Source organism: Sphaerodactylus townsendi, linkage group LG01 (genome assembly GCF_021028975.2).
Source record: "Sphaerodactylus townsendi isolate TG3544 linkage group LG01, MPM_Stown_v2.3, whole genome shotgun sequence".
Taxonomy (NCBI): domain Eukaryota; kingdom Metazoa; phylum Chordata; class Lepidosauria; order Squamata; family Sphaerodactylidae; genus Sphaerodactylus; species Sphaerodactylus townsendi.
In genome coordinates, this window is record NC_059425.1 from 32740043 (window position 1) to 32764857 (window position 24815).

A 24815-nucleotide genomic window follows, 5' to 3' on the forward strand; every position below is an offset into this window, starting at 1 on the left:
GTTCACACAGGACAGCAGCAAGGTTGAGTAGGACTGGCCAGTTTTGTGTGTAGATGATACCAAACAGGAGGGGTAGGTAATACCCTGGAGGAGAGGGGCAGGATTCAAAATGACCTGGACAGATTAGAGAGCTGGGCCGAAACTAACACAATGAATTTCAACAGAGATAAATGTAAGATTCTACGCTTAGGCAGAAAAAAAAATGAAATGCTCAGATACAGGATGGGTGACACCTGGCTTGAAAGGGATCTGGGAGTCTTAGAAGATCACAAACTGAACATGAGTCAGCAGTGTGATATGGCAGCCAAGAAAGCCAATGCAATTCTGGGATGTATCAATAAGAGTATAGTGTCTAGATCGAGAGAAGTAATTGCACCACTCTACTGTGCATTGGTCTGACCTCACCTTGAGTACTGTGTTCAGTTCAGTTCTGGGCACCGCAATTTAAGAAGGATATTGACAAGCTGGAATGTGTCCAGAGGAGGGCAACCAAAATGGTAAAAGGTCTGGAATCCATGCCCTACGAAGAGAGACTTCGGGAGCTGGGGTCTCCCATCTGTGTCTCTCTCTTAAATTATTCCCTCACGCTTTTATTCCTCTTTATCTCAGAGCTGCTGTCATTGACTCCAAATTGTAGTGAATACTGTAGCACATACCACATTACTGAAGCAAAATAAATATATATAAAAAACCTCTTAAATTTGCATGCTGCACAAATAAATTTGCATGCTGCACAAACTAATGGCAGTAATAAGTGTATGTACAGTGCTTTTGAGCATCCAAAATTGGATGTCCTTATGTTGAGACGGGGAGGAAAAACACTTGACTCATTCCAATATAAGGAATAGGATTCATCTTCAGTAAACAACCCATGTCATTAATTGAAGAAATCAATGAAGTTGTGTTGAAAGTGTTCTGTCCTTAGGTTGAGAAGGGGAGGGAAAATGCTTGAATCATTCAAATATAATAAGGAACAGGATGGTTTGTGTATAAACAGCCCACGTTATTAATTGCAGAAATCAACAATATTGTATTGCAAGTGTTCTGTAGGATAAGTTTTCCCAATGAGTGTGTTTTTTCTTTCTCCATATTTAACTATACTTTTGACTCTGGCCGTTGTTGCTGTGTCCCAAACATTCTCCAACCACCGTTTGTAACAGACTGAGTATCTATTACTTAGCATTTGCGTAGCTCTGCGGAGCATTCAGAGGGCTTCATGTTCAGAGGCAGTAGCTCTCTCAGTACTATTTGCTTACAGTTGATATAAAGGGAAAGCTTTGGCCTCTGTGCCCAGCTTGTACCTTTTCCAGGAGGCACCTGGTTGGGGCACTGTAGAAAACAAGGTTCCGGTCTAGGTGGACCATCAGGGTTTGTTATGTTTTTGCTTGTATAGTTGACTAGCCGCTGTGTAAGACTTTGGTTTGAATAGGGTCCATGGCTCAGGATGGGAGGGGAGGCTTAACCCTTTCACCCTTCCATGGTTTCATTAAAACCACCCTCCTTGTCACATCTTTTGCTACCCCTGGAAAGGAAAAAAGGACAAATACTTGCCCGTGGCCTGTCTTTTTTTCCTTTCTAGCACTTGTGGTTTTGGATTGCAGAAGGGTTAAAGCCCTTCTCTCCTCACCTCTCAGAAAAGACCAGGAAGATCTGCTTAAGTATCTCCCAGTGCCTCCCCTTTCTAAGCCCGCAGTAGTTCTGCCAGATATATCAGAAGTCGATTTTCCAGAAATCCAGGATTTTTGCAGGGGAAAAGGGGAGGAAAAAGGGAAGACACATTAAAGAGATTTAACAGTGGGTCCCTTGAATGCACCCAGTGAATCATGTCTTCTGGTGCTTTTCAAGGAGGTGGGGAGAGGCATGAAATGGGGGTAGAAGATATATTTGCTTCTAGAAAGTGGCAACCCAAGCAGCCAAGGTACCAGGTAAAAGGCAAAGGTCTTTGTTGCATTTTCTTTTAGAGAGCGAACGAATACTATCACTGGCGTGGAGAAGGAATCGCTTTTCTCCTTCTCTTCTAACTCTCTGGACCACCCAGTGAAACGAATAAGTAGTAGATCCTGTGCCAGCTAAAAAGAAGTTCTTTTTCTCAAGATATTCAAGTATCTCCCAGAGTTTGCTGCACAGAAGCCCAGCAAAAGATGCTTCTGGCAGATTTGGGCTAACCTAGGCGAGCAATCCAAGTGGTTACTGGCATAGCCATATGAGAGGTACAAGTAAAGCAGAGTGTGAGATTTGGGGACAATGTACAGAACGATGGGGTACAACTCCTGGCTTTCTTGAAAGGCGCATGTGATCAGAGTCGCCCCTCAGCATCCAGTTATGATATTATGGGAGATTCCGAGGCACCTCTTTTGCAGAGTTGAGCTGCTTGGCTGTTCTTATGTTCAAAACGTCTTGAACTCAAAAAGGGCTGTAACAATTGTCATAACACCGGAACAAAGGACCTTAGCTAACAATTGATTTTCCTTTTGCAACTTTTTGAAAAAGCAGCGTTTATTCTCCTCCAACCAAATTAATTTTCCTTTTTTAACAGTGCAACAACACACACAAAAGGGGCTTGCACCATATTGAAATGAGGCTGAAAATGGGACCTCCGCGGGGCACATCTTTATTGTAAAAACCAGCAAGAACCACACGTGTGTGCAAATGTAAAATACCCAGAGAGATGTGTAGATTTACTCAGTGATTTTTTTTAAAAAAATGTTGCCGTTAACATTTTACTGTTAACAAGTCTGGCATTGTCGTTTTGCACCCTCTGGTTAGAAGAGCCTTCTGGCCTTGAAACACATTTGGCAGTCAATGTTGCCTACGTGCCGCGATTTCCCGGCAGCGCAAAACATGATGCTTTGGTTTCTTGAAAAGTTTAGTTTTCCTTTGGGGAAGAACTGTCTCTTCCCCCCCCCCCCCCCATGAGTACAATGGTAGCAACTGTTGAAATCTCAGATGCAAGTGAAGTGCCTGAATAAGATATCCGGGGGGTGGGGGGTGTCCCAAGCTTCCGTGCATTGCATAAACTCCTTGCCCCTCCCCTGTAACGTGTTGAGCCCAGAATAAATTGGAATATGCAAATATGCTTCATTTGCATGCCTATGATTCTGGCAGATGAAGCAAATTTGCATAATTCATGTTTCCAAAAGTAGGTTTTTATTTTTAAAGAGCAGAGTTTATTTATTTATTTTTAAATGTGGAATACGCGCAGCCTCGGGTATCATTTCGGGTTCTTACAAGAAACCGTGTGCCCCGCTGGTGAGGATTCCCATTTTTCATCTTCATCCATATCGGTAACCCTGCAGCAGATAATTCAGGGATCCATTTGCTTTTTTCGAAGAAGCAGCAATCCTGGAGAGTCATGGGATAGATGTACAAAGTCCTGGAGGCCACTCCAACAGTGACGACGTAGACGGGAATGACTATTCAGAGCAGGTAAGTATTTGAGGAACGCCAAGAGGCCCCAGATTGCTGCATCCCTCCCGCAAGCCGCCCCGGCTTCACTTGGAGGAGGGAGGGAGGGAAGGCTAGGAGGGTGGTGGCTCTTGCGCTCCTCTGTCCCCTGGAATGACCTGGCTTATGACACTGTCGTGTAAGGAGGGGAAAGCGGAACAGATCCTCCCATCATTGACCCACATGGATTTATTGTCACACAACAGGACACTTGGCAAGTACGCAATGGGGAGGAGGAGGGACGATGTACAGAGGGAGGCAGAGAAGCAGAGAAGTTAGAAGAAGACAGGAGGATCAGCTCAAAACAAGCAAGTTAACACTCCGTTCGCACAAGTTTGAACAAATGCCAGGGCATGACCAACTTGCCCGACCACATCACCATGCATAGTAATTCTGTGTCTGTTTATCCCTTGTAATCAGAGCTGTGTGTATCCGATGGCTCCCCTTCTTTGCATTTTAAAACAAGCTAACAAATTACTTCTCGGACTGAGAATGCCAGAAGCAGGAAGAAACTTTAGCACATTTGAGCAGCGTTTGCTTAAATCCTCAAGAGCCACAGAGGGGGTTGTGCAGGCATCTGCGGTGCCGACCTTTCTGGGGCAACTTTTGGAGTGACAGGGGATGGCTCTGAGGCTGTGAGCCAGGGAGCCAGCCAGTCATCCTGCTCCAATTTGATGGAATTTCAACGTGACTTTAGCTGCTTTGTCGGTTAGAACAGCTGATCCACACTTTCTGATTTCATTGGTTCACTGTCCCTTTCTCCATCGTTTGAACCACCTGCCAAAGTGTAACAAATTGAAATTTGGAAAACAAACAATAGTCCATGATGTTGAACAATGTGGCTGTACCTGCTGACCTTGGAGCTTCCTTGGCATACAGTTTTGAATCCTGTTTATCATGTGGAACACACAGTCCTGCTTACAGCACAAAGATATACGGGTGTTTGGTTCCTTCCCCCTCAGTGCAAAGCATGCAAAGATGCATGCTCCCGCTTCCTAGTACCTCTCCCAGAAACGATTCATTGATGGTGACTTAGCAAATGTGGCAGCACGATGCTTGATAAGAGTATCATCCCACCTTGTCATGGTGTTCTGAGGTGTTCTGAGGGGCAGCCAAATAATATAGGACACATGTTGACTTGCAGGTCTCACCTGCGTGTGTTAGTCTCTTTCCTCCACATATTTGTACTTTGACCCTCAGGGGTGCGTTCTATTCATTACACATTCTCTCACTCCCACAAACACATATGCTGGCTATATATTCAATTTACCGTGCTAGGTCTGTGGCCCCTTCTGCACATGCAGAATTATGCACTTTCAATCCACTTTCAATGCACTTTGCAGCTGGATTTTACTGTGCGGAATAGCAAAACCTACTTGCAAACAACTGTGAAAGTGGATTGAAAGTGCATCGTTCTGCACGTGCGGAAGGGGCCTATTGTTTGAAGGGCGCCTAACAAAGGATGTTAGAAACAGGATGCCTAATGAAGAGCTGTTGGCTGTATTTCTCTATTACCTGTTTTTGTTCTCTTAGCTGCTAATTTTTCTCCTCCCTCTCTCAACTCATAGGAAAATTAGCCACTAAGGAGAGAGACCAAGCTGAGAGACCAGCAGCCAGTGTTTTTTTCTTTGTAGGCTGTATGATTTGCCTCCCTCCCAGCTTTGTCTGTCTGTGGAGAATTTCAGAATTCTTAGCAGACTAAGGCCAGTTTCACCATGTAGTAGAGCTACCATTCTGAGGCTCATGTCACTTGTAGTTAACTTCTCCCTTAGCAATGAAAATTGGAGCTATTCTTGGACAAAACTGGTTAGCAAGACAGAATATTGGCCATTTCCAGGAATTGTCAAAAACCACAGACCGCTTCATTTTATCTAAGGCTAAAGTGGCCATGCTTTGATGGGCTTCTCACATGCTGATCAATGATTTGGCCATATTGTGAAGCCAAACCCTATGACCATATGGCCTCATAGTGTGAATTGGCCTTCAATAAGGAAGGGGTTGCTTTTGTGGTCTTTCACACCAGGGTAGACAACAGTCCCCTCATGCAGTTTACATCCTCCCCTACCCCACTCCACCCCCGCCACCCCCACACACACTTCACAGTGACTCCTGAATTAGGGGCCAGTGGAGTTTTCTCTTCCATTGAAATGAGCAGGAAGCACCCTTGTAGTATCCGTCAGGGCCACTATCTCTGTAAGAAGAAGAAAAGGAATCAGTGCAAAAGTCCTGAAAGCTGTTATATGTATATATTCCCTTGAGCTCTCTCAATCAGAAGAATATCTCAAACTTTTTACAAATAAACAAACAATTGCAGAACCCAGGTGATTGTTTTAAGTGATTGTTCTTTGCCGTGAGTCTTTGGAATGGGGGCATTGTAGGTATCAGAATACAGCCAATGACTAATTTGTAGTGGGCTCCTCTGCCAATCAAACGGTAAATTAGCTTCTGGCCTGCCAAATCATCAGTTATTTCCATTGTGGGGGAGAGCTCGAAAATATGAACCTCTATATGATTTTAAGGCGTTTGGTTTGATTCACAGCATTTGTGAGTAGGGGTGTGTTTCACCCAGCTTCATAAAGTATTCTGACTAGGAAGTGTAACTACTTATCTACCTTGGATTCTAATATGAAGGATGGTCAAAGGACCACAGAATTATTACTGCGGGCAGCCTACTGGCCAATTGCTGACGGGCAAAAGGATCCCTGTTTTCTAGATTCTTTACATATATAACTACATATAATATCTATATAATATGGTGTTATGGATCTGAGTATGATTAAAGCGATTTAAGAGGCATTAAAGGCTGCCACATTGTTAAAAAAACAAATTCCACCACCAAATGCCCCATCTAGCTTTCTCAGACTGATCCAACATAAATCAGCATTATTAGGGGGGAAAAAATTGGAGACGCTTCCTGTTATTTTTGCTAGATGGAGTGTTGCATTTATACATTAGCTGTGACGCATGGCACCTGATTGATGCGATAGTGGGGTGCTTGGAGATGTGTTTGGTTACATAAGTTAAAGCAATCAGCACTCTGGAGAACTTGTTTTACATTGCATACAGAGCGGAGGAACCCTGAAGCAGGAAGTGGGAACTATGGGAAATGGGCCATCCTCACTAAGAGTGGCACTGATGGGAAAGTGACAGAAACCATTTTCATGGGTAAAACCTACTTGTGCCGCATGGGTTTGTTTAGTCAGGGGTCTGCAACCTGTGGCTCTCCAGATGTTCATGGACTACAATTCCCATTCAGTCCCAGGGGCTGATGGGAATTGTAGTCCATGAACATCTGTAGAGCCACAGGTTGCAGACCCCTGGTTTAGATCATTTTCCTTTTCACGGAAGTGCTGGAAAACGCCAGCACGTTGTTTGGGGGGAAGAGGGAGATTAGTGGTATAGGGCCACCCAAGTGATAGAACAAAGGATCTCTGTGTATCCTGATTTAATTGAAAGGTATTTGTAAAAGCTGGCATTTCCAGGGTCTTAATCCTCCTAACTCTGCTTAGACTGTGACAGCTCAAAAGAGTTTCCTTTGCAGTATTACTGTTCTCTTCATCCCCTTAAAATTTCCAGAACACTTTTTTGCCCTGTCCTTGACAAGCCGGTTGTCATTTGGACTTTACATGCCTTTACATTCAGTCTTTTCACTGGCCATTTTAAGAGTTGTGCTTTTTGGAGGATCAAATGCATGGCACAGGTACAGGGGAGAATCTTAATAATATTTCCTGCAAATCTGGATGGAAGTCCATCTCTGGCTGCATCTCCCTTGTTTGCCGCCTGCCACCCTTCCCCTTTATCTTTAGGTGTGCGAGGAACTTAAGGCCTGCCTTTTCATCTGGTTCTGGTGGTTTTTCTTGTTCCTTGAACAAGATCCACCAGACCACAGCCACACAGCCCAGAAAACCCACCAGAACCAGTTGAATCCAGCGTGAAAGCCTTCGACAATACTCTGTCTTTTTGGTTGTCGGCCATGATCTTTAAGATCAACTATTTTGTCTGCCCCACCCTGTGTTGCATTACATTGTTGCATTACAATGTAGAACATCTGTTGACTGCATTCAGTAACAAAAACAAGATCACTCCTTGGCAACATTATTTGTTTCAGATGCCTTGAACAGAACTGTCCCCCTCAGCATTGCTAGCCCAAATCCATTGTCCTGCTCCCCTCATGGGATGGGGCTGGAGGCATGATCTCTTTATTTGTATTGTCGAAGGCTTTCACGGCTGGAATCACTAGGGTGCCATGGGGTTTCTGGGCTGTCTGGCCATATTCCAGTAGCATCTTCTCCTGACGTTTCGCCAGCATCTGTGGCGGGCATTTAGTCAGGAGGCATTTAGTCTCCTGACGTTTTGCCTGCATCTGTGGATCCTCTGAAGATGCCTGTCACAGATGCAGGTGAAACGTCAGGAGAAAATGAACTGGAACATGGCCATACAACCCAGAAATCCCACAATGCCCTATCTCTTTATTTGTTTTTTAGTTTGCAGATACCAAATCTGCAGTATGTTTTAAACTATAGGTAGGTAATAACAATATTTTCAGAAATACTTATAGTATAAAATATATTACAGTGGCATGTAAAATGTACCATAGAGAGACATAATTATATATGTTCTCAGACACATAGATGTTCCACTGAAATGTCTCCTTTTCTGTCTTCTGCCACTGAAATATAAATGCTTTACGTCGCTTCTAGGAAACGCACAAGCTTCATTTTCCAAAAGATCAAGTCTGAGATGTTAGAACAGTTCTGAGGCATTGTAGGGCCCTGCTTTAGGATGTATAAGTCAAAATGCTTCACATTTTACAGTTCATAGTTTGCATAGGCAGGGAGACCTCACGGAGCCTGACAACGATCATAGGTTCCCTGCTGAGAATCAAGGGAAAATTAAACTCTAGAGTCCAACAGTTGTCATTTCCTGAGATGTTTCCCCAGGTCGTTCTCTCCCAAGTGCCCTTTCAAAACCCTTAACTATGTGACCAAGTGGCACCCATGTATTTCCACAAACCATAATTTTATTTTGTGAAGCAAATTCTCAATTTGGGATTATACAAATTGTGAAAATTCACATGTTCAATTTGCATAATGTATTCTAGTTGGGGAATCTCAGGATTTTGGTTTCCATTAATGTAAAATCGGATGGGGTGGAAGGAAGTATAGAATTCACAGAAGCCTACGCATGCATGGGTAATGTCTGTGCCATAACATTTGGTATATTGGGAAACAGGACGATATGTCTGTTGGGCTCTCTTCCTTTCATCCCCCTTTTTTGTTTTTTGAGGGTACAGTTACCTCCAAATCCTTCCCTACTTTCCCTTTTCTCTCCACCCAACGCCTGATCAGCATGTGATGATCAACTGTTAAAATAAGTCTCGGTGTGTTTCTGAACCTTGAATGGCCCTGTTTGCCGCCTTCCTGTTCGTAGCTTAAGGCTCTTTCGAATGCCTGCAGATTAAAGTACTAACGGTGCTTGTCTTTGTTTTGCCCTTCTCACCTTTCCGCCTCCATTTCTGCTCACACAGGATGACAGCACTAGCCATAGCGACCACCAAGACCCTATCTCACTAGCCGTGGAGATGGCCGCAGTAAACCACACCATCCTGGCACTGGCCCGGCAAGGAACCAGCGAGATCAAAACAGAGGCCCTAGACGATGACTGATGAAGCAGCGGAGGGGGAGGGCTGAGACCGAGAAAGTAACTTAGTTTTAGACGTAGCACCTTAGCAGCCTTTCCTGGTTCTTACTATGTGTTTTTCTTGCAGTATAACTTTGCAGTCTCTTGTACGTCAAGTTAGCCGTTTAGGGTCTTGTCCTGTGAAGATGGCATGGTGCCCTCTGACTCCGCATATAAACTCTCAGTATTAATTCCCAGCCAGATAATTAACCAAACCGACCGACCTCCCTATGCCAACCCTTTCCCCACCCCCTGTCTCCCCCATGGCTAGACAAAAACCGTTGCTGCTCTGTCTTAGCATTCCATGAACGTGCTTCCAGGTGTCGTAGGCAGCCCTCCATTCCGAACCTTAGGCTAACCCGATAATGTTTTCCTTTTTAAAAACAACCAACCTTGGATTACCTTTTAAACTGAGCGTGTCCATGCTTTTCCTTTTCCCAAGAATGAAAGAGGGTGAAATGAGGTTGCGTGGTTCCTAGGATGATGACGGCTGCCATATTGCTAGCATTGGACTGAGAATGGGGAGATGATCGGTTTCAGCTCTGTTTCAAAGTCTGGTCTCCAGGTGCCAATAAGCTGTGCCTCTCGTGGCTGTGCGGCGACATGCCCTCTTCTGTTTTTCGTTGCCATTGGTGCTACAGTGAGAACGTTCTGGATGGTACAGGATAAGGTGGGGGAGTGTCCGTTGGTGCATTTTGGTTGATGTTCATTGCTCAGATACTCAACATAGGCTCGCTCTTTTCTTGCAAGCTGTGTGGTTAGAAATAAATGACTTACTACTGGTTCCTACGTGAGCTCCAAGGTAGCTGCCTGTCGCAACTCTGCTCCTGGCTTGCCTCCTTCCAGCTGCTGAGGGAAGTAAATCTGCTGCACCTCTGCACCAGGGAGTGATTGGGTCATCTGAATGCTTCCCGTGCAGAGAGACAGCAGAATTCCCTGCGTTGAGCAGAAGCTCGCCCGCCACAGCGACCTGCAGAGAAAAACCATGTGAGTTGTCTTGACTTTTCCTCTCAGAGTTTGTCTTTTCACTTGTTAGGGTAAAGGGTGCCTCCAGTTTTTAACCTCAGTTTGGGAAGCACTGCTCAAAATTCTTGTAACTGTTTACCTCTTCTCTCCCCATGCCCTGTCTCATTTTCTTGGGGAAGATGTTAGTAAGTTGGGGTGTGTACCTGTGTATGCGCAGTTTCAGGTTGGTAAATGTGTGGGTCTGCAGTAGAAGAGCAAGATTCAAGTTTAGAAGCACCTTAAAGACCTACAAGATTTCTAGAGTATAAGCACTCAAGGGTCAGAACTCTGACAATGCTTTGGTGTCTGTCAAAGGAACCGTTGACTCGCAAAAGCTTCTACCCTGTTGGTCTTTATGGTGCTACTGAACTTGAATCTGTCTCTGTCTCTACACAGTTGCCTCCCAGCAACCCAAAACACAAGCTGTGGGGGACACGTATGAGCCAACACAATGATGCCTAATGCACACACGAGTTCCAGCAGATGCACGTCAGAGGGCATGCAGGATGGCTAATCATTTTCTTGGCCTTTGGTTCCCATGGCATGCGATTGGTCCATAATGAAAAAAAACTGGGTGAAAATACCTCTTGTGTGTGTGTGTTTTCCTACTTCCATTTTTGTTCAGGAGCCAGAAAGTTGTACCACTTCAGTCAGGTTAAATCGGAAGCCATATTTAGACGGGATACCGGATGTTGCCGTGGGACGGGGTTTTGGCAGCAGGGATGCAGTAACTGTTCTCCCACACCACACAGGTGGTGGAAACCTGGTTATTTCTCCTCCCATCCATCCATTTTAGCAGGTTGCTGAGTCCGATGTGAAGTTACATTCAGACAAAATAGGCTGTCTGTCGAAAACAGGAATGGGTGGACAAAGCTTCAAAGTATGTGAAGTGAACCTACTTTTGAATAGCAAATCCTAGCTGATTTTTTTTCCTTGATCAAATGTAGCACTTTGGTTATCTTTTTTTTCTTCTTAAATAAATATATATATATATTTATATATTTGTATTCAATAATTTCTTTTTGTAAGAAATGTCACTGGGACAAGTCCAAAATACAATATTGTAAACTCCCATCAGGGCAACATCCTATGCCTTGGGCAGCATCTGTGGGGAGGAGTTCCCATGAGAAAGGACACTAGAATACCAAGTACTTCTCCTTCATAAGTTCTGTGGTAGTCAGTTGGATTGTTGCAAAACACATCATTATCATGCAGAAAAAGATTGTACCTTAGTGTGCTTTTTTTGGTGCTTTATTCTTCATCGGAACTTGTGCAGAACGTTTTCCCAGGGCCCATGTCCCCTGAGCATTCGGTATCTCAGTGATGAATTGCCTGTGCAACTTTACATAAATAATAAGTGTTGCACATAGTGCTCAGACTGACTTTCTGGCTGTGTCTCCCCACCCTCCCCACCCCCAACTCCCCGGTCCAATGTTAGCTGATTCAATTATCTATCTTGCCCTGCTCACTTCTTTAAGGCATGGAGAATTTTTTTTTTTAAAAAAAGGAAAATACTTGGTGTTGTGATGTTGAAGTGGGGCAGCTTTAAGACTGAAGCGCTAAACTGAAGACCGTTTTGAAATCAGTTAGCCAGTTCCATGTGCTGGTCTGGCATATGGTGGTACCCTCATTGCAAAGAGTTCTGTCTACCATCACTTTCTCTCCATTTCCTTACGTACCTTTGGAATTCTGTGAGATGGGAAGAAAACTTGGAGGGAAGGCAGAGGCGTAGCAAGGGGGGAAAGCACCTGGCGCACCGGTGCATCCTCCACCCCCAGAATACCCCCGTCCTGTCCTGGAACGCCCCCACCACGCCTCCGGAACACCCTTGCCACACCCCCACAGGGACGCGTGCCCAGTGCATGGCTTCCCCCCCGCCCGCCCCCTTGGAGCTACGCCTCTGAGGGAAGGTAGCAGCTAATACTAACGCTTTGTGGCCTGATTGTAGCCCTGTCTGCATTCTGCCAGGATACCAGTGCACTTCACAATATAGCTTGTCCCCCCTAGCGGTAAGGAGTAGTGATATCGTAAAAGCTTGACCCTTGAAAAGTAGCCAGTGCAAATGCATGTTCGGACAAGTGGCTGAGGGCAAAGGAATGTTTCCTTTTGGAGTCTATTCAGTTGATATCTCTATGAGTGGGTACCGTTGAACAGTGGAGGTGATAAAGCTCAGATGTTTCATAACCAGAGGCTCAGATGGCAGCTCCCTGCTTCTAAATAACTTGTTGATTTAAGACGAGCTCTCCATTTTTTGCTCGTTGTCTGAATGTGCACTTAATCTCTGCTACTCAGATGATACAGCGTATGTCTACAGCACATCCTTCCCTTGCGGATCCTACCTGTCCCTAAAAGGATGCGATTTTTTTTTGCAACCATTCAATCACCAAAGCAAAAACAAAACAGTCTTCTTTTGCCTGCCTTGTCTGTCTAAAGCAGGCCAATAAACAAGGTGATTCAGCCATAGACTCAGGGATGTGAAACTGGTTCAGCGAGTGCAGAGAATCTTTTTTTTTCTTAAAACGTGCATGAGCAAGCATATATCTTTTATTACGGGGAGGTAAAGAGGGTAGGAATTTGGATGTGCTGGCATTGGGGAGTTATCCAGCAAAACTGTAGCAGCTCCAGTGGAATTTTACCTTCTTATTTGTATGGTAGTCACACACTGATCTGACAAGCAAACAGCCAGAATTTATGACTGTAAGAACATTTTAATAATCAATGTCTTCTCTGCATTGGGCTTGCCACTCCTATTTACTTATGCTGTTCCACTGATGGTATGTTGTTATTTTTTTCTTTTACTTTGGTTCCTCAGCAAGAAACTTTAGCAATAGAATTTGTTCTTACAAGGGGGTTACACATACTGTATAATCTGACCAAGATGTCCCTCCTCTTCTGTGACATGCTTGCTGATTTTCCAGTTCACAAAAAAAGAAGCTGTAACTCCAGACAAGTATGAACTTCTGGCGTTGCGTTGCTCATACCAGTAGACTGCAGTATTTGCCCAAGCCAATTGCCAAGTACCTTCGGAACTTCCATAAGTTAGTGGCCATTCAGAAAAAACTGGATATTCAAAAAGGTTTATTCCGAAACCTAATAAAAGAAGACAGCATATGGTTTCAGAATTAAGAAAGCCTTACCCCAGAATGAAATCTGGTTTGTGCCATGTTATTTTAAAGAAATTTCCTGCCAAATGACTGGCACCATCCAGAGAAAATGATTTATTTAAGTCCTATTGATTGTGTTGGGAATTCAGCTGCTTCTAACTAGATAAGATCTATACCAAGCTAAAAGTTGACTCTCAAAACTACATTTTGTTTTCAGTGGAGAGACATTTTACTGTGATTGTGAGGGCGATCCACAGGAAACCTGGTTTTATAAGGTTTGGCACAGTTCTACTACTTGAACTGGTCCCTTATTCTCAATTAGTCTCGCATTATTTCAGCATTTCACATTATTGAGAGGCTTTGCCATAGGAAGATGGCCATTCAAATTGGTGAAATGAGGAATGGTTGATGGTTTTTCTTTTGCAATCAGAATTGTTGGATCAGTGGGCTCCAAATTCCGTTGCTCTGAATTCAAGCTTATTTCTTTGTTTACATTCTTTCTGCCTTTCCCTTTTGGGCTCACCTTTGCATTCTGCATTAACAGTGAAAACTGTTGATTGTATTTCCAAGGTGGGCTATCCAAAATCTGGATCCATTTAACCACCTTTGAGATAGTTGAAGTTTTTTGAAAATGTTCATGGATGATCTTAGCTAACTTATGAGCATGAAGTACACTGCGTGAATCGACTCAAGCTATTTGATCTGTGAGTAACCTTCAGTGAAGGCTCATGCCTTGTGGGGCACTGAGCAGAGGTGTAGCAAGGGGGGAAAGCGCCCGGTGCACTGGTGCATCTTCCACCCTGGAACACCCCCACGATGCCCCCACAGGGGCACGCGCCTGGTGTGTCGCGCACACATCCCCGCCCTTTTTGGAGCTACGCCTCTGAGGCTCAGATTATTGACTTTGGTTCTATTATGTCACTGGCCTTGTTGGGACAATGGAAGAGCAACTTCACCACCCTCCCCAAAAACATTTTGATATGTATCACTTCCTTACCAATGAGGATTTCAAATATAACCTTGGTTTTCATCAAGTAATACTTCCATGTGTTTGGGTGGAGAGGAAGAAAAAGGGATCCAAGTTTTCGATATTCATATTTAGAACAAGGGCTTCCTGTTAAAATAGTTTGCACTCTTTACTACAGTTCTTTTCAGTGATCAGGATTGGAAAGACTTTTAGGCAATAAGTGTTGGTTTTTGTGTCTGCTCTTGATGAGGCCCTCACTGTTTGTGGTCCTCACTGAGAAAAAAATTCCAATAGGAGTCACAACTTCCATCAGTGACATTTAATTTTCTTTCAACACTGTTCACATTTGAGGTTGGTGTTTGCCCCCATCCCCCCACCCCAGTTTGCTCTGTTACCTGAAATTACACAGAGAATGCCTTTTTGAAATGATTGCTACGTAATTGATTTCTGAGAGCAGATTATGAGTTTGGCTTTTCTTTGGTGTTGAAGATAGATTGGGGTTAGGGAAAAATCTGTGCTCTGTCTCTGGCTACTGTATACCACAGGGAGTGGATGGAATTGTAGGAATATTTGCAAATGGGGAGTTGACCACAAGTGCCCTAGGCACTTCAGGGACAGACCTTCAGGGACAGACAAATAGCCCTGAGCCCTTCGGGGGAGGGCGGTATAAAAATGGAATAATAAATAAATAAATAAATAAATATCCCCTCCTGATTTTTAAGAGACAAGTTCATTTTCTCATTCTCTGTCCTCCTTGAAAGCAAATTGAAGTATGTTGCTGTAACTTTCAATCAGATTTTTCTGAAATATCGCCGTGAGAAAGATATTGGGAACGTTCAATGGAACGTTCAATGGCAACGGAAAGGGTATTTTTTAAATCAGATGTTCAATCTATATGTAATTAGTTCAAAGAAATGTGTTGGCATTTCACAGTTCAGTCTTTGTAATTAAAAGCAGGTTCCTTGATTCACCCTCCCTGTATCGTAATTCCCTCTGCATGTCAGTCTTCAGAGAAGCTATTCAGCCTGAGTAGGTCAGGGCCTCAGCAGGGATGTATACTTCAACATTTCATATTAATTTTGGATCTGGATTTGGGAAGGGAACGCTTTTTGTTCTTCCAGATTTTGGGGGTTCTACTTCTCATTTTGGGATATTTTCAGAGTTTTGGGGAGTGGAGGTCCCAAAAATTCAGGACTATTTTAGCAATTACCCCTCATTACCCTCCCACAAGGGCAGAGAGAGAGAGAGAGAGAGAGAGAGAGGAGAAGGTAGCTGACCCTGGCAAGCAGCTTATAGTGATCTTGCCATTCCTTTAAATCTTCGTTTCATTAGTTTCAAAGGGACAACCTGGCCTCCAAAATCGGGAGGCCAGATCTACCCCCATTTTTTAAAAAAGGGCCTTTTATAATTTAAAAGGACTGGAACTCCCACCCCCAGCTAATAGCTAATTGAACATATCTAGCTCCCTGGGCCCAATGTGTCAGCCACAGAACAAGGCCATTATTTCTGAAGGGCCATAAGAGAGACTAGGACAACTCTCAGTAGACACTGATGATCCCGTTATTTCCTATGGGTGGTTAGAGGCCAGAGCTACCTGTAGGAAATAATAGGGTTATTTGTTATTTTATTATTTATTTTTATCAAACTTCCATCCTGCCAAAGTTGGGCGATGTAAAAACATGTTTAAAAACAATGTTTCTAACACATAAAATCTCTAGGCATACCTATCCTTAAAAGTCAAGATGGCAAACATATTCCAGTCTGTGAGTACTACCCAGCCCCACTCGGTATACAAACTCATTGGTATTATAGGGAGACCAGGTAATGAAGTTGGGACATACAAGTAGCTTCAACCAAAGACCTGGCGGAACATCTCCATCTTGCAGGCCCTGTGGAACTGCCTTAGGTCCTGCAGGGTCCTGGTGTCAGCTGGAAGAGAGTTCCATCAGTCTGGAGCTAGGGTAGAAAAAGCCGTGGCTCTAGTCAAGGCCAGTCATGCATCCCTGTGGCCAGGGACTACCAGGAGGTTATACTGGGGAAATCTGCGTTCTCCGCAGGCAATATAGGGTAATGCAGTTTCACAGAAACGATGGTCCCACACTTTGAAGCTGGCCTCTTATGGAGCACAGAAAATAATGGCTTTATTATTTTCTGTGGGTGGTAGACCGAACCGGGGGGAAGGGGCCACACTTAGCTGTTAGTCATGTATCCTGGTCTTCTCACAGAAAATAATGGCCCTTCAAAATTTGAAGAGGCAGAGATGTTGCCAAACAGCTGCTTGGTGGGTCAGCTTCTTGTCTCTTCCACTTGGCCCCTGGCATCTGGAAACCTGAAACCCTTCTGAAATTCCAGGAAGTAAATTTTTGTTACCTACAGAATTTCAAGAGTGCTTTGGGTCATTTCAGATATACCCGTGACAACCAGAAAAAAAGTGATTTGGGGTTTATTTTTTGCCTTGGTGTATCCAAATGCACACCCCCAGATCTCTCTGTCTTTTATTTGCAAAACAAGACTGTGTTTTGCATTCATATTTCCTTCCTGTAAACCTCGCTTGATGATTTAACTAGTTTTCTGAATCTAGCTTTTTGGTGGTTGTTTTTCCCTTTTATACTGAATGGATAGTATGATTCCGTAGGGTGCAGAAAGTAATTTTTAGCTCATCTCCCAGTGGCTTGTTGAGCATCCCAGAACAATCTCATGTCTGGTAAAAGGACTTTCCTGGTTAGTCTTGTGGGGTGGTACGCGATCTGTTGATGGTCAATTGTGCTTCCCTTATTGAGTGTTTGGCTTTATGAAACTGCCTTATTCAGTGTCTTTTAGTCCATCTAGATCCCTTTTGTCTAGTCTGATTGGCAACATCTTTTCAGGATCTCAGGCAACATTTATTCCCAGCTCTGCTATCTAAAATAATACTTTTAACCTGGAGATGCTACAAATTGAACCGGAGTCCTTCTGCATATTTTCCCAAGCTGTGGCCCTGGTTCTGTTCTGCTGGGTAGAATTTATGGATAGAGAACTCATTAGTAAGTCCCAAGTTTTCCCGTCTTTCCTTTTCCTCAGCAGAACAGTCTGGAACAGGTGGTTTAGGCTTTCTTTCTTTCTTTCTTTCTTTCTTTCTTTCTTTCTTTCTTTCTTTCTTTCTTTCTTTCTTTCTTTCTTTCTTTCTTTCTTTCTTTCTTTCTTTCTTTCTTTCTTTCTTTCTTTCTTTCTTTCTTTCTTTCTTTCTTTCTTTCTTTCTTTCTTTCTTTCTTTCAGGAATTGGCTTCTTCTGTTTTGAGACTGGGAGTGCAGATTGCACCTTCCTTGGAAAAATGAAACTTATGATCAATGAGCATTTGGGAAGAAATACTATAGAGCAGGGTCCCCAACGTAGTGCCCATGTGGGCCACGGTACCCCCCAACACTTTTTCCGGTGCCTGCCAAATATTTTCAGAAGTGGGTGGTACCAGGTAGGGCTTTTGCCCAGTAAGGTGTCTGATTTCCAATACTCAGAGTTTTTTAAATGTTGCCTTGGCAGCAGCTGCCACCACAGCGCAAGGATCTATGCTGTGCTACTGAAATTAAGCTTTGGAGATCATTTCATGGCAGCCATTTTATCAGAATTCCAAATGGGCCCCCAGACTCAAAAAGGTTGGGGGCCTTTACTTTATAGCATGGATCTTTGATGGGCTGCCATGGAAATATCTCCATTCCTCTCTTCTGCCTTCCTGGAGACAATAATACCACGGTGCCATATTGAGATTCCACTTTGATCTTTTGAACACCAGGCAAGCCCCTTTCATGGTTATGCAAGAAAGGCCTTGCCTTCTGTCGACTACTGAAGTGCTACAGGCAATCTTCAAGAGGCCATTGCCACCATATTCCCATTCTAATCTAAGAAACGACAGTTTCTGCCTTTAGTTTGTGACTATTTGTAACGATTTCCTCTAGCTATTAGCTCCTACTTGTGGGGGAGGCAGTCCATAGCCTGAGAGAAGGAACGGGTGTAAAAATGGACTTCAATAATGACATCTGCAGAGCAGCTGGAGGGAGCAGAAACTTTTGATGTCTGTGAAACACATGGGCGCGACTAGCTTCCTTGTGGGCACTCTGTTGATTTCCCAGTAGCATTTTCGGTGTTGTGTCCCTTTCTAAAAGTGCCTACTGAGTAACCCATCTTGATACTGATCTGGAAGTGCTGTCAATAGTTCCTTCTGAGAACAAGGCTCTCTTTTCCCTGCCTACCTTCCATTGGCAGCATTTAGAGTAGAGAGTCTGCACATTCACTTGGCCGGGGAAACAAGCCGGACATAAGCCACTGCTGCATCCTCCGTTGTCTATCTCCCCCCCTCCCACCTGCTTGATTTCTGATTCCAGAGAATGTTGCAAAAACTTAGGGTTGTTCAGTTGGGTCGTCTCAGTCTCTCTGGCTTTGGGGGCAGGGGAATACAATATCCCAGCCCCATAAAGACATATACAGCTTTCACTATGGCATGACCTCCTGTGTGCGGTGAGGCGTTCCTGATGGGCAACTTACTGAGTTGCCTCGATTCCATTTCCCATAGAAGAGGTTCCTTACTCTGTCCTTAACCAGATTTTCAGAAAGGCCATATTGTCTGATTTTTGCAGGCTGCTGTTAGTTTGTGGATGTGTTTGAGAAAACTTTTTTTGACTTTAACTTTGAAATTTTTTACAAAATCTTTTGAACTGCGTAAGAAAAAGTGGGGGAAGTACTTCGTTCATTTAACATTCTGGCACGGATTTGAGAGTGGTCAAGACTCCATCCCTGTGAAGCAAAAGAAACATAGCAGAATACCCACAGAAAACAAGAGTTATTATTTACAGAATAAAGGCCCCAATTCACAGAAACTTTGATGCCTTACACTATAAGACAGGGGTGTCCAACTCTGCCTCTCCAGATGTTCATGGACTACAATTCCCATCAGCCCCACCAGCATCAGGGGAATCATCCATGAACATCTGGAGGGACAGAGTTGGACACCTCAGCTATAAGAGGAAATTAGTTCCTTTTGATCAGGATGATCTCCTTTGACTGGCAGTGGCTGTCTAGGTTCAGGGAGAGAAAACCTTAATGTCTCCTACCTGATCCTTTTGACTAGAGTTGACAGGGGTTGAACTTCAGACCTCTGGCATGCAATGCATGTTCTCTTTCACTGATCTACAGCCTCACCTGAGCAGAAATGGGTCACGTTTCATTGGAAGAAATGGGGCAAGTTAGTCCTGACTAACTAAAGCATCACTGAGTTCAGTACATCGTAAGCACAGCTAATGTTCCCTAGATCTGAGGGAAAGGCTGCAAGAAGAAAATTTAATTTCCCCTCGAGCAGGAAAGCCATGCAGATTCCTGGCCACTCTGAAAATGTGCAAACCAAAGCAGAAGCGAGGTGCCTGTTTGAATGACTAAGTACTGTCGGGAGTCACTTTGTGTACTTGTGGACCATTTTTTGAGCGCAGAGTCCACGCAACGTTAATTTTAATGTGCCAGTGTATTAATTGCTGGTCAAGATAGCATCCCCTGATGGTTTGTGCTTCGAGCGCAAAAGCTGCGTTTCAGACCCGTATGCGCCGTTCCTAAGTGATGTTGCTAATGTCCATTTTGCTCTGAGTGATGGGTCCCTGATGACAAATAAAGATGCCTATCAGGGAGTGCTGACCATGTTCCTGTTGCAACTTTAGCTGTGTGGGGGTTGTGTTACCCTGGTATTGTTAAGCTGTCTTGTTGCCTTTTTCTTTGAATACAAACTGGCAGACGGGCTGCCTTTATAATCTCTGAATGGCCAAGGTGGGAGGGTTGGCATCAGGATTCCATGCTTCCATCTTCTCTCCAAGGTATTACTTTGGCAGAGGGTCCACGCCTTCAGTGCCTTCCACTGACTATTCAGTGGAGGAGACCTTTGGTGGAGGGTCAAGCAGTAAGATGTCCATCGACATTCTGTTTTGAAAGTGAAATAGATGAGAATTGTTCTTCCCCACCCCCTTCCAAGCAGGCATTGCATTTGTGCTGGGACGAAAATGGATTCTGTTTTGGTTGGATTCCCACATTAATAGAGTGCGTGCGTGTCTGTGTGTCTGTCTCTGTGTGTGTGTGTGTGTGTGTGTGTGTGTGTGTGTGTGTGTGTGTGTGTGTGTGTGTGCGTGTGCAGGGAGCTGTGTCTTCCATTTTTGATTTTGTGTATTTTAATATAACGTCAACCCCAGGGGAGGAAGCATTAAAACCTGTAAGTGCAAGTCAAGGAGAAGCTATGGCAACTTGTATACCGGGATGAGAGGGACCGTACCTGTCTCACATGTATGCCCTCTTCTGTCACATGCGTGTATGTGCGAGCTGAACCACTCCCCCATTGTAGCCAGCCGTGTTTTACTATAATCTGTCGAAGCTGGGCGTGTTCGTTTTTTTAAGTTGAAATCCCAGGAGTGCCTGGGCTTTGCTTAACCGTGTCCCCTCTTCAACTCATGGTGGCAACCTGTCTGTTGTTTTGTCTGCCGTACCGTGTTCAGCCTACCTCAAGGGGTAAATCTGTGTCTCACTGTCCCTGCAGCCACAATCTTCTTTTTTGATTGTTTTCCAAAACACTCAACACTGGAATGTATATCTCCTTCCCGGCCACCGACTGTCCCCCCGCTCCCCTCCGTCTCTGATTCCCCCTTGTCGTTGCCACCAACTCCTGTTGCAGATTGGATGCTGCTTTAAATGTGAAAAAAAAATTGTTTAAAAAAGCTATATAAGGATGGAAAAAATAAAAAAACCTGAATGAAAAGCTAAAGCTGAATTTATAAGCCTTGTTGCATATGAGCCAAAAGTGCAAAAAGCTCCGTATAATAAACTAACCTGCCACTCATATAAATATAAATATATATAAATATATTAAAATCAGACTGTTCTACAAAATTGTGTATTTGTATTTTTGTGTACGTACAATTTTCTGCTAAGCAGAAGGAGGATGTAGTATAGGATGATGTGAGAGAATTTTTTTTAATCAAATTTCTTTTGCTACTTATTTTTGTTAACATCCACATGCTTGTCTTTGTCTTCTATATGTATGACACTGTTCTCAAAAAAAAGCTGCAGTCTCTCTCTTTCCCCCTTTCTTTGGTCCAAGACTGCCGTTTCAGAGTAAGTCTCGCCATACTTGATGTGAGATGTGTGTCCTCTACAGCTTTCCCTCAATGTCAAAAGAGACTGTTTAAGGAATCTGAACCCAAGGCAAAATTAGCAGAGTAGCAAATTTGGCATTGAAAATAGTAAATCCAGACCTGAGATTGTTTTACCAGAAGTGGATCATCCCTTGTTCACCTCTGCCTGAAATGGTGGTTTGCTGTGGTATTGGTTGGAGTTCATAAATATCATCGTCAAGGCATTCTTGTGTGCAGCTGATCTATTTAGTGAGACATTTGGGAATTACCAAATTGTGACAGGAATTGGAGAGAAGAGGGTTGACCCGGTTGGATTCGTGGCCATTATTGAAAACAAAATAGCAGCTTCCTATAATCCTGTTTGAGGAGAGTAGGAGTAGAAACCCCACATGATGACTCAGTGCCCTTGGCATTATGTTTCAACAGCCTTCTAAAACAGCCAAGTATGTTTAACTAAGATGTAGGACCACTTTTTTTTTGGGGGGGGGGGGGGGGGCTGCTCACAAAAGAAAGAAAGAAAAGGGAATATAAAGTGCAATATCTAGTGAGACTAACCCATCAGATCTGTCCTGGTACAGGGATTCTCTTTTCACTTTTTATCCTTTTCTTCCCCAATGGATTTCCCCACTTCACTGTGAACTGGAACCATTTTGGTTGAACCTTAAAGTAAATATTATTACAGAGAGGTCAGTGCCTTGAGTTGTTTGCTAATATGTACACCAAACACATGCATGTCGGATGCTCTCTGTAAAATATCTGCTTGAACTCTTTACGGAGATTTTCCATCCTCTAGCACATAGGTGTCAAACTTGCGGCCCTCCAGATGTTAATGGACTACAGTTCCCATCATCCCCTGCCAGCATTAACATCTGGAGGGCCGCAAGTTAGACACCTGTGCTCTAGCAGAAGGGGCCACATTTCAGCTGAAGAGCACCTGATTTGCATGCACAAGATGCTCGGTCCAGTCCCCAGCATCTCCAGTTAAAGATGTTGAGAACCTGGGCTGTGGGTTCTGCAGAACTAGTCAGGCTAGACAGTAATGACCTAGAGGATCTGGCTTGGTATACAACAGCTTCATATATCCATATAGATTTAAATTCATTGTCAAAATGTGCCTGGAATGTACCATTTTCAAGATGGCAGGTCGAGATTGAATGACTGACACCTCCCTCATACAAAACCCTCCCATGAACATCAGCAATGACATATCAGGAAAGGATTCTAGCCTGTTCTGTTCCTGCAGTGATAATTTTCTAGGTTGGAACTCGTAAAATGGGGGAGATGAAACTAAGCAATCTGTATTGTAGAAGGCTTTCACAGCCGGAATCACCGGGGTGTTATGTGGTTTCCGGACTGTCTGGCCGTGTTCTAGCAGCATTTTCTCCGGATGTTTCGCCTGCATCTGTGGCTGGCATCTTCAGAGGATCCCACAGAGATGCCAACCCTGATCAAGCAGCAAGCAAGAAAACAGATGCGGTAGCGTCCAGAAAATGCTACTAGAACACGGCCATACTGCCCGGAAACAACACAACACCCTAATTTTCACCAGCAGTCTAGAAATTATAAGAGCCTAGGAAGTTTTACTTTGAGATGAAAGGTTTTCTTAAAGAACACCAAAATCATAAGAAAGTGAACTGCAGGCTCTTATATTAACAGATGGATGGTGCTGGTGGGTGCCTGAAGACTAGAGTTGCTAATTGCTGGGGGAATCCTAGAGGTTTGGGGGAGGGGGTGGAGCCTGGGGGAGGGCAGGGTTTGGGGAGGGAATACAATACCACAGAGTCCACCTTCCAAACCTGCCATTTTCTCCAGGAAGGCTGATCTCTATATTCTGGGCATCAGATTCTTGGTCATTTTCGGGTCCCACCTGGTGGTTGACAACCCAACCCAAGACCCTCTTGTAGGTCAGAGTTTCATGGATCTCTGTAACTTCCCCCATTTGAAAAGAAAAACAGAATCACACCCATTCACTGTTCTTAAAGTGTCAGTCTCTCTACAACTTTGCTGAAATGTCAAATCCCTCCCCCCCCCCCAATTTTAACCTCCTCCTGACCTTACCTGTTTGCTTTTCTTGGGGAGGGGGGGTGAGTGACACTGCAGCTTTCTCTGTAGGGCTCATATTTATACCAATGTGTACTGACTGTGGCGGAAGGTCCTTGTTTCTGTACGTGGTTGGAGAAAGAGAGAAACAAGCGCGCTGTTGTATTGATTAAAAACTAGTTTAAAAAAAAAAGCAAACGAGTCCTGTATCATTGTATCTCCTATTCTGGATTATTAGTGCCTTTTTGGACAGTAGACTGTTCTGTAATTAAATTGTAGTATAACTGCTTTTTTGTACAGTTTTGTTTTAATAAAACTTTTTTTTAATTTGTGTTTATTTTAGTATTGTACCTACTAGAAAATTAAAATGTATAACTGAAAATCGTTGTTGTTGTCTTTTTTACACGGAAAATATATTAGTGCTATTATGCACTACAAGGTCCACAAATAAAAGGTCACATAGCAATATTGGAGAAACTTACGTGGCCTATAAGCTAGGGGTCACCAGTCTTATTGAGCCAGTGTGGATACTTCTGTAGTTGGGAGAATAAATAGGGTGCCGCCACAAAATGCCTGTTTGCTGCTTCCTAATGGCCACTCTGAATTAATGACCTTCAAAAATGTCCTTTAGGTAACAGTCTTGCTCAGGTCTTGCAGACTCTCAATGTGACCAAAGTACAATAATGTCATTTTAGTCATTTTAGCTTCTAGGGACCGTTCAGGCTTGATTCGCTCTAGAATGCACTGATGTGTCTTTTTTGGCAGCCCATAAAACTCTCCTCCAACGCCACCGTTCAAAGTAATCTTCTTTCCTGCCCGTTTTCTTCATTGCCCGACTTTTACACCCATTCATAGTACTAGCGAATGCTATGAGATGAATCTTGGACAAAATGGCTGCCGTGGGGTAAATCACAACATGAATCCTTTGGGAGGGAGCAGACAGAAGACAATTCAAACATCCTCCCTGTGATGGAAGCTGTTGCTTCCAACTGAGGATTCCCTGGGTATTCCTTCTCCAAGGAGGCAAAAAAAAAGATGAGGTTGGCATTTTGCTGTGGTGAAGGGAAGGGTAGGTCTTTGTATGGTCACAGAAGCTGCCAAATCCAGAGACATGAGGAAGTCCTCAGCTGTAGCTAAGTTGTGATGCACCTGCCTGAAAAGATCTCAGTATTCTGCTGGACAGTTAGTAAGCAAGGAGGTCCATTTTGGGTGCTGTGTGGTTTCCGGGCTGTATGGCCGTGTTCTAGCAGCATTCTCTCCTGACGTTTCGCCTGCATCTGTGGCTGGCATCTTCAGAGGATCCTCTGAAGATGCCAGCCACAGGCTCTGAAAGCGCGTCAGAGGCAGCTACTCGCCAAATTTCTGTTCCTTTCAACCGAAGACTCTACAACTAAGTGATTCGGCAAGTGAAAGCCTTCGACAATACAGAGGTCCATTTTCTT

General features: G+C 43.9%; 1 protein-coding gene across 11 annotated transcripts in view; it reads left to right on the forward strand.

Annotated features, from left to right (window-relative positions):
• HMBOX1 (homeobox containing 1) overlaps positions 1-21088 on the forward strand; it is a 129911-nt gene extending 108823 nt beyond the window's left edge. For 3 of the 11 annotated variants that reach the window (XM_048517129.1, XM_048517155.1, XM_048517163.1), the window contains 3 exons: positions 3332-3426; positions 3651-3752; positions 8972-21088. In XM_048517129.1, coding sequence (XP_048373086.1) covers positions 3332-3426; positions 3651-3752; positions 8972-9109 — 335 coding nt within the window. In that variant the 3' untranslated portion in view covers positions 9110-21088. Of the gene's footprint in view, positions 1-3331; positions 3427-3650; positions 3832-8971 lie in introns of all 11 variants that reach the window. The other 8 variants (XR_007246236.1, XR_007246240.1, XM_048517136.1 and 5 more) reach the window with 8 other exon arrangements.
• The last annotated feature ends 3727 nt before the right edge of the window (positions 21089-24815 follow it).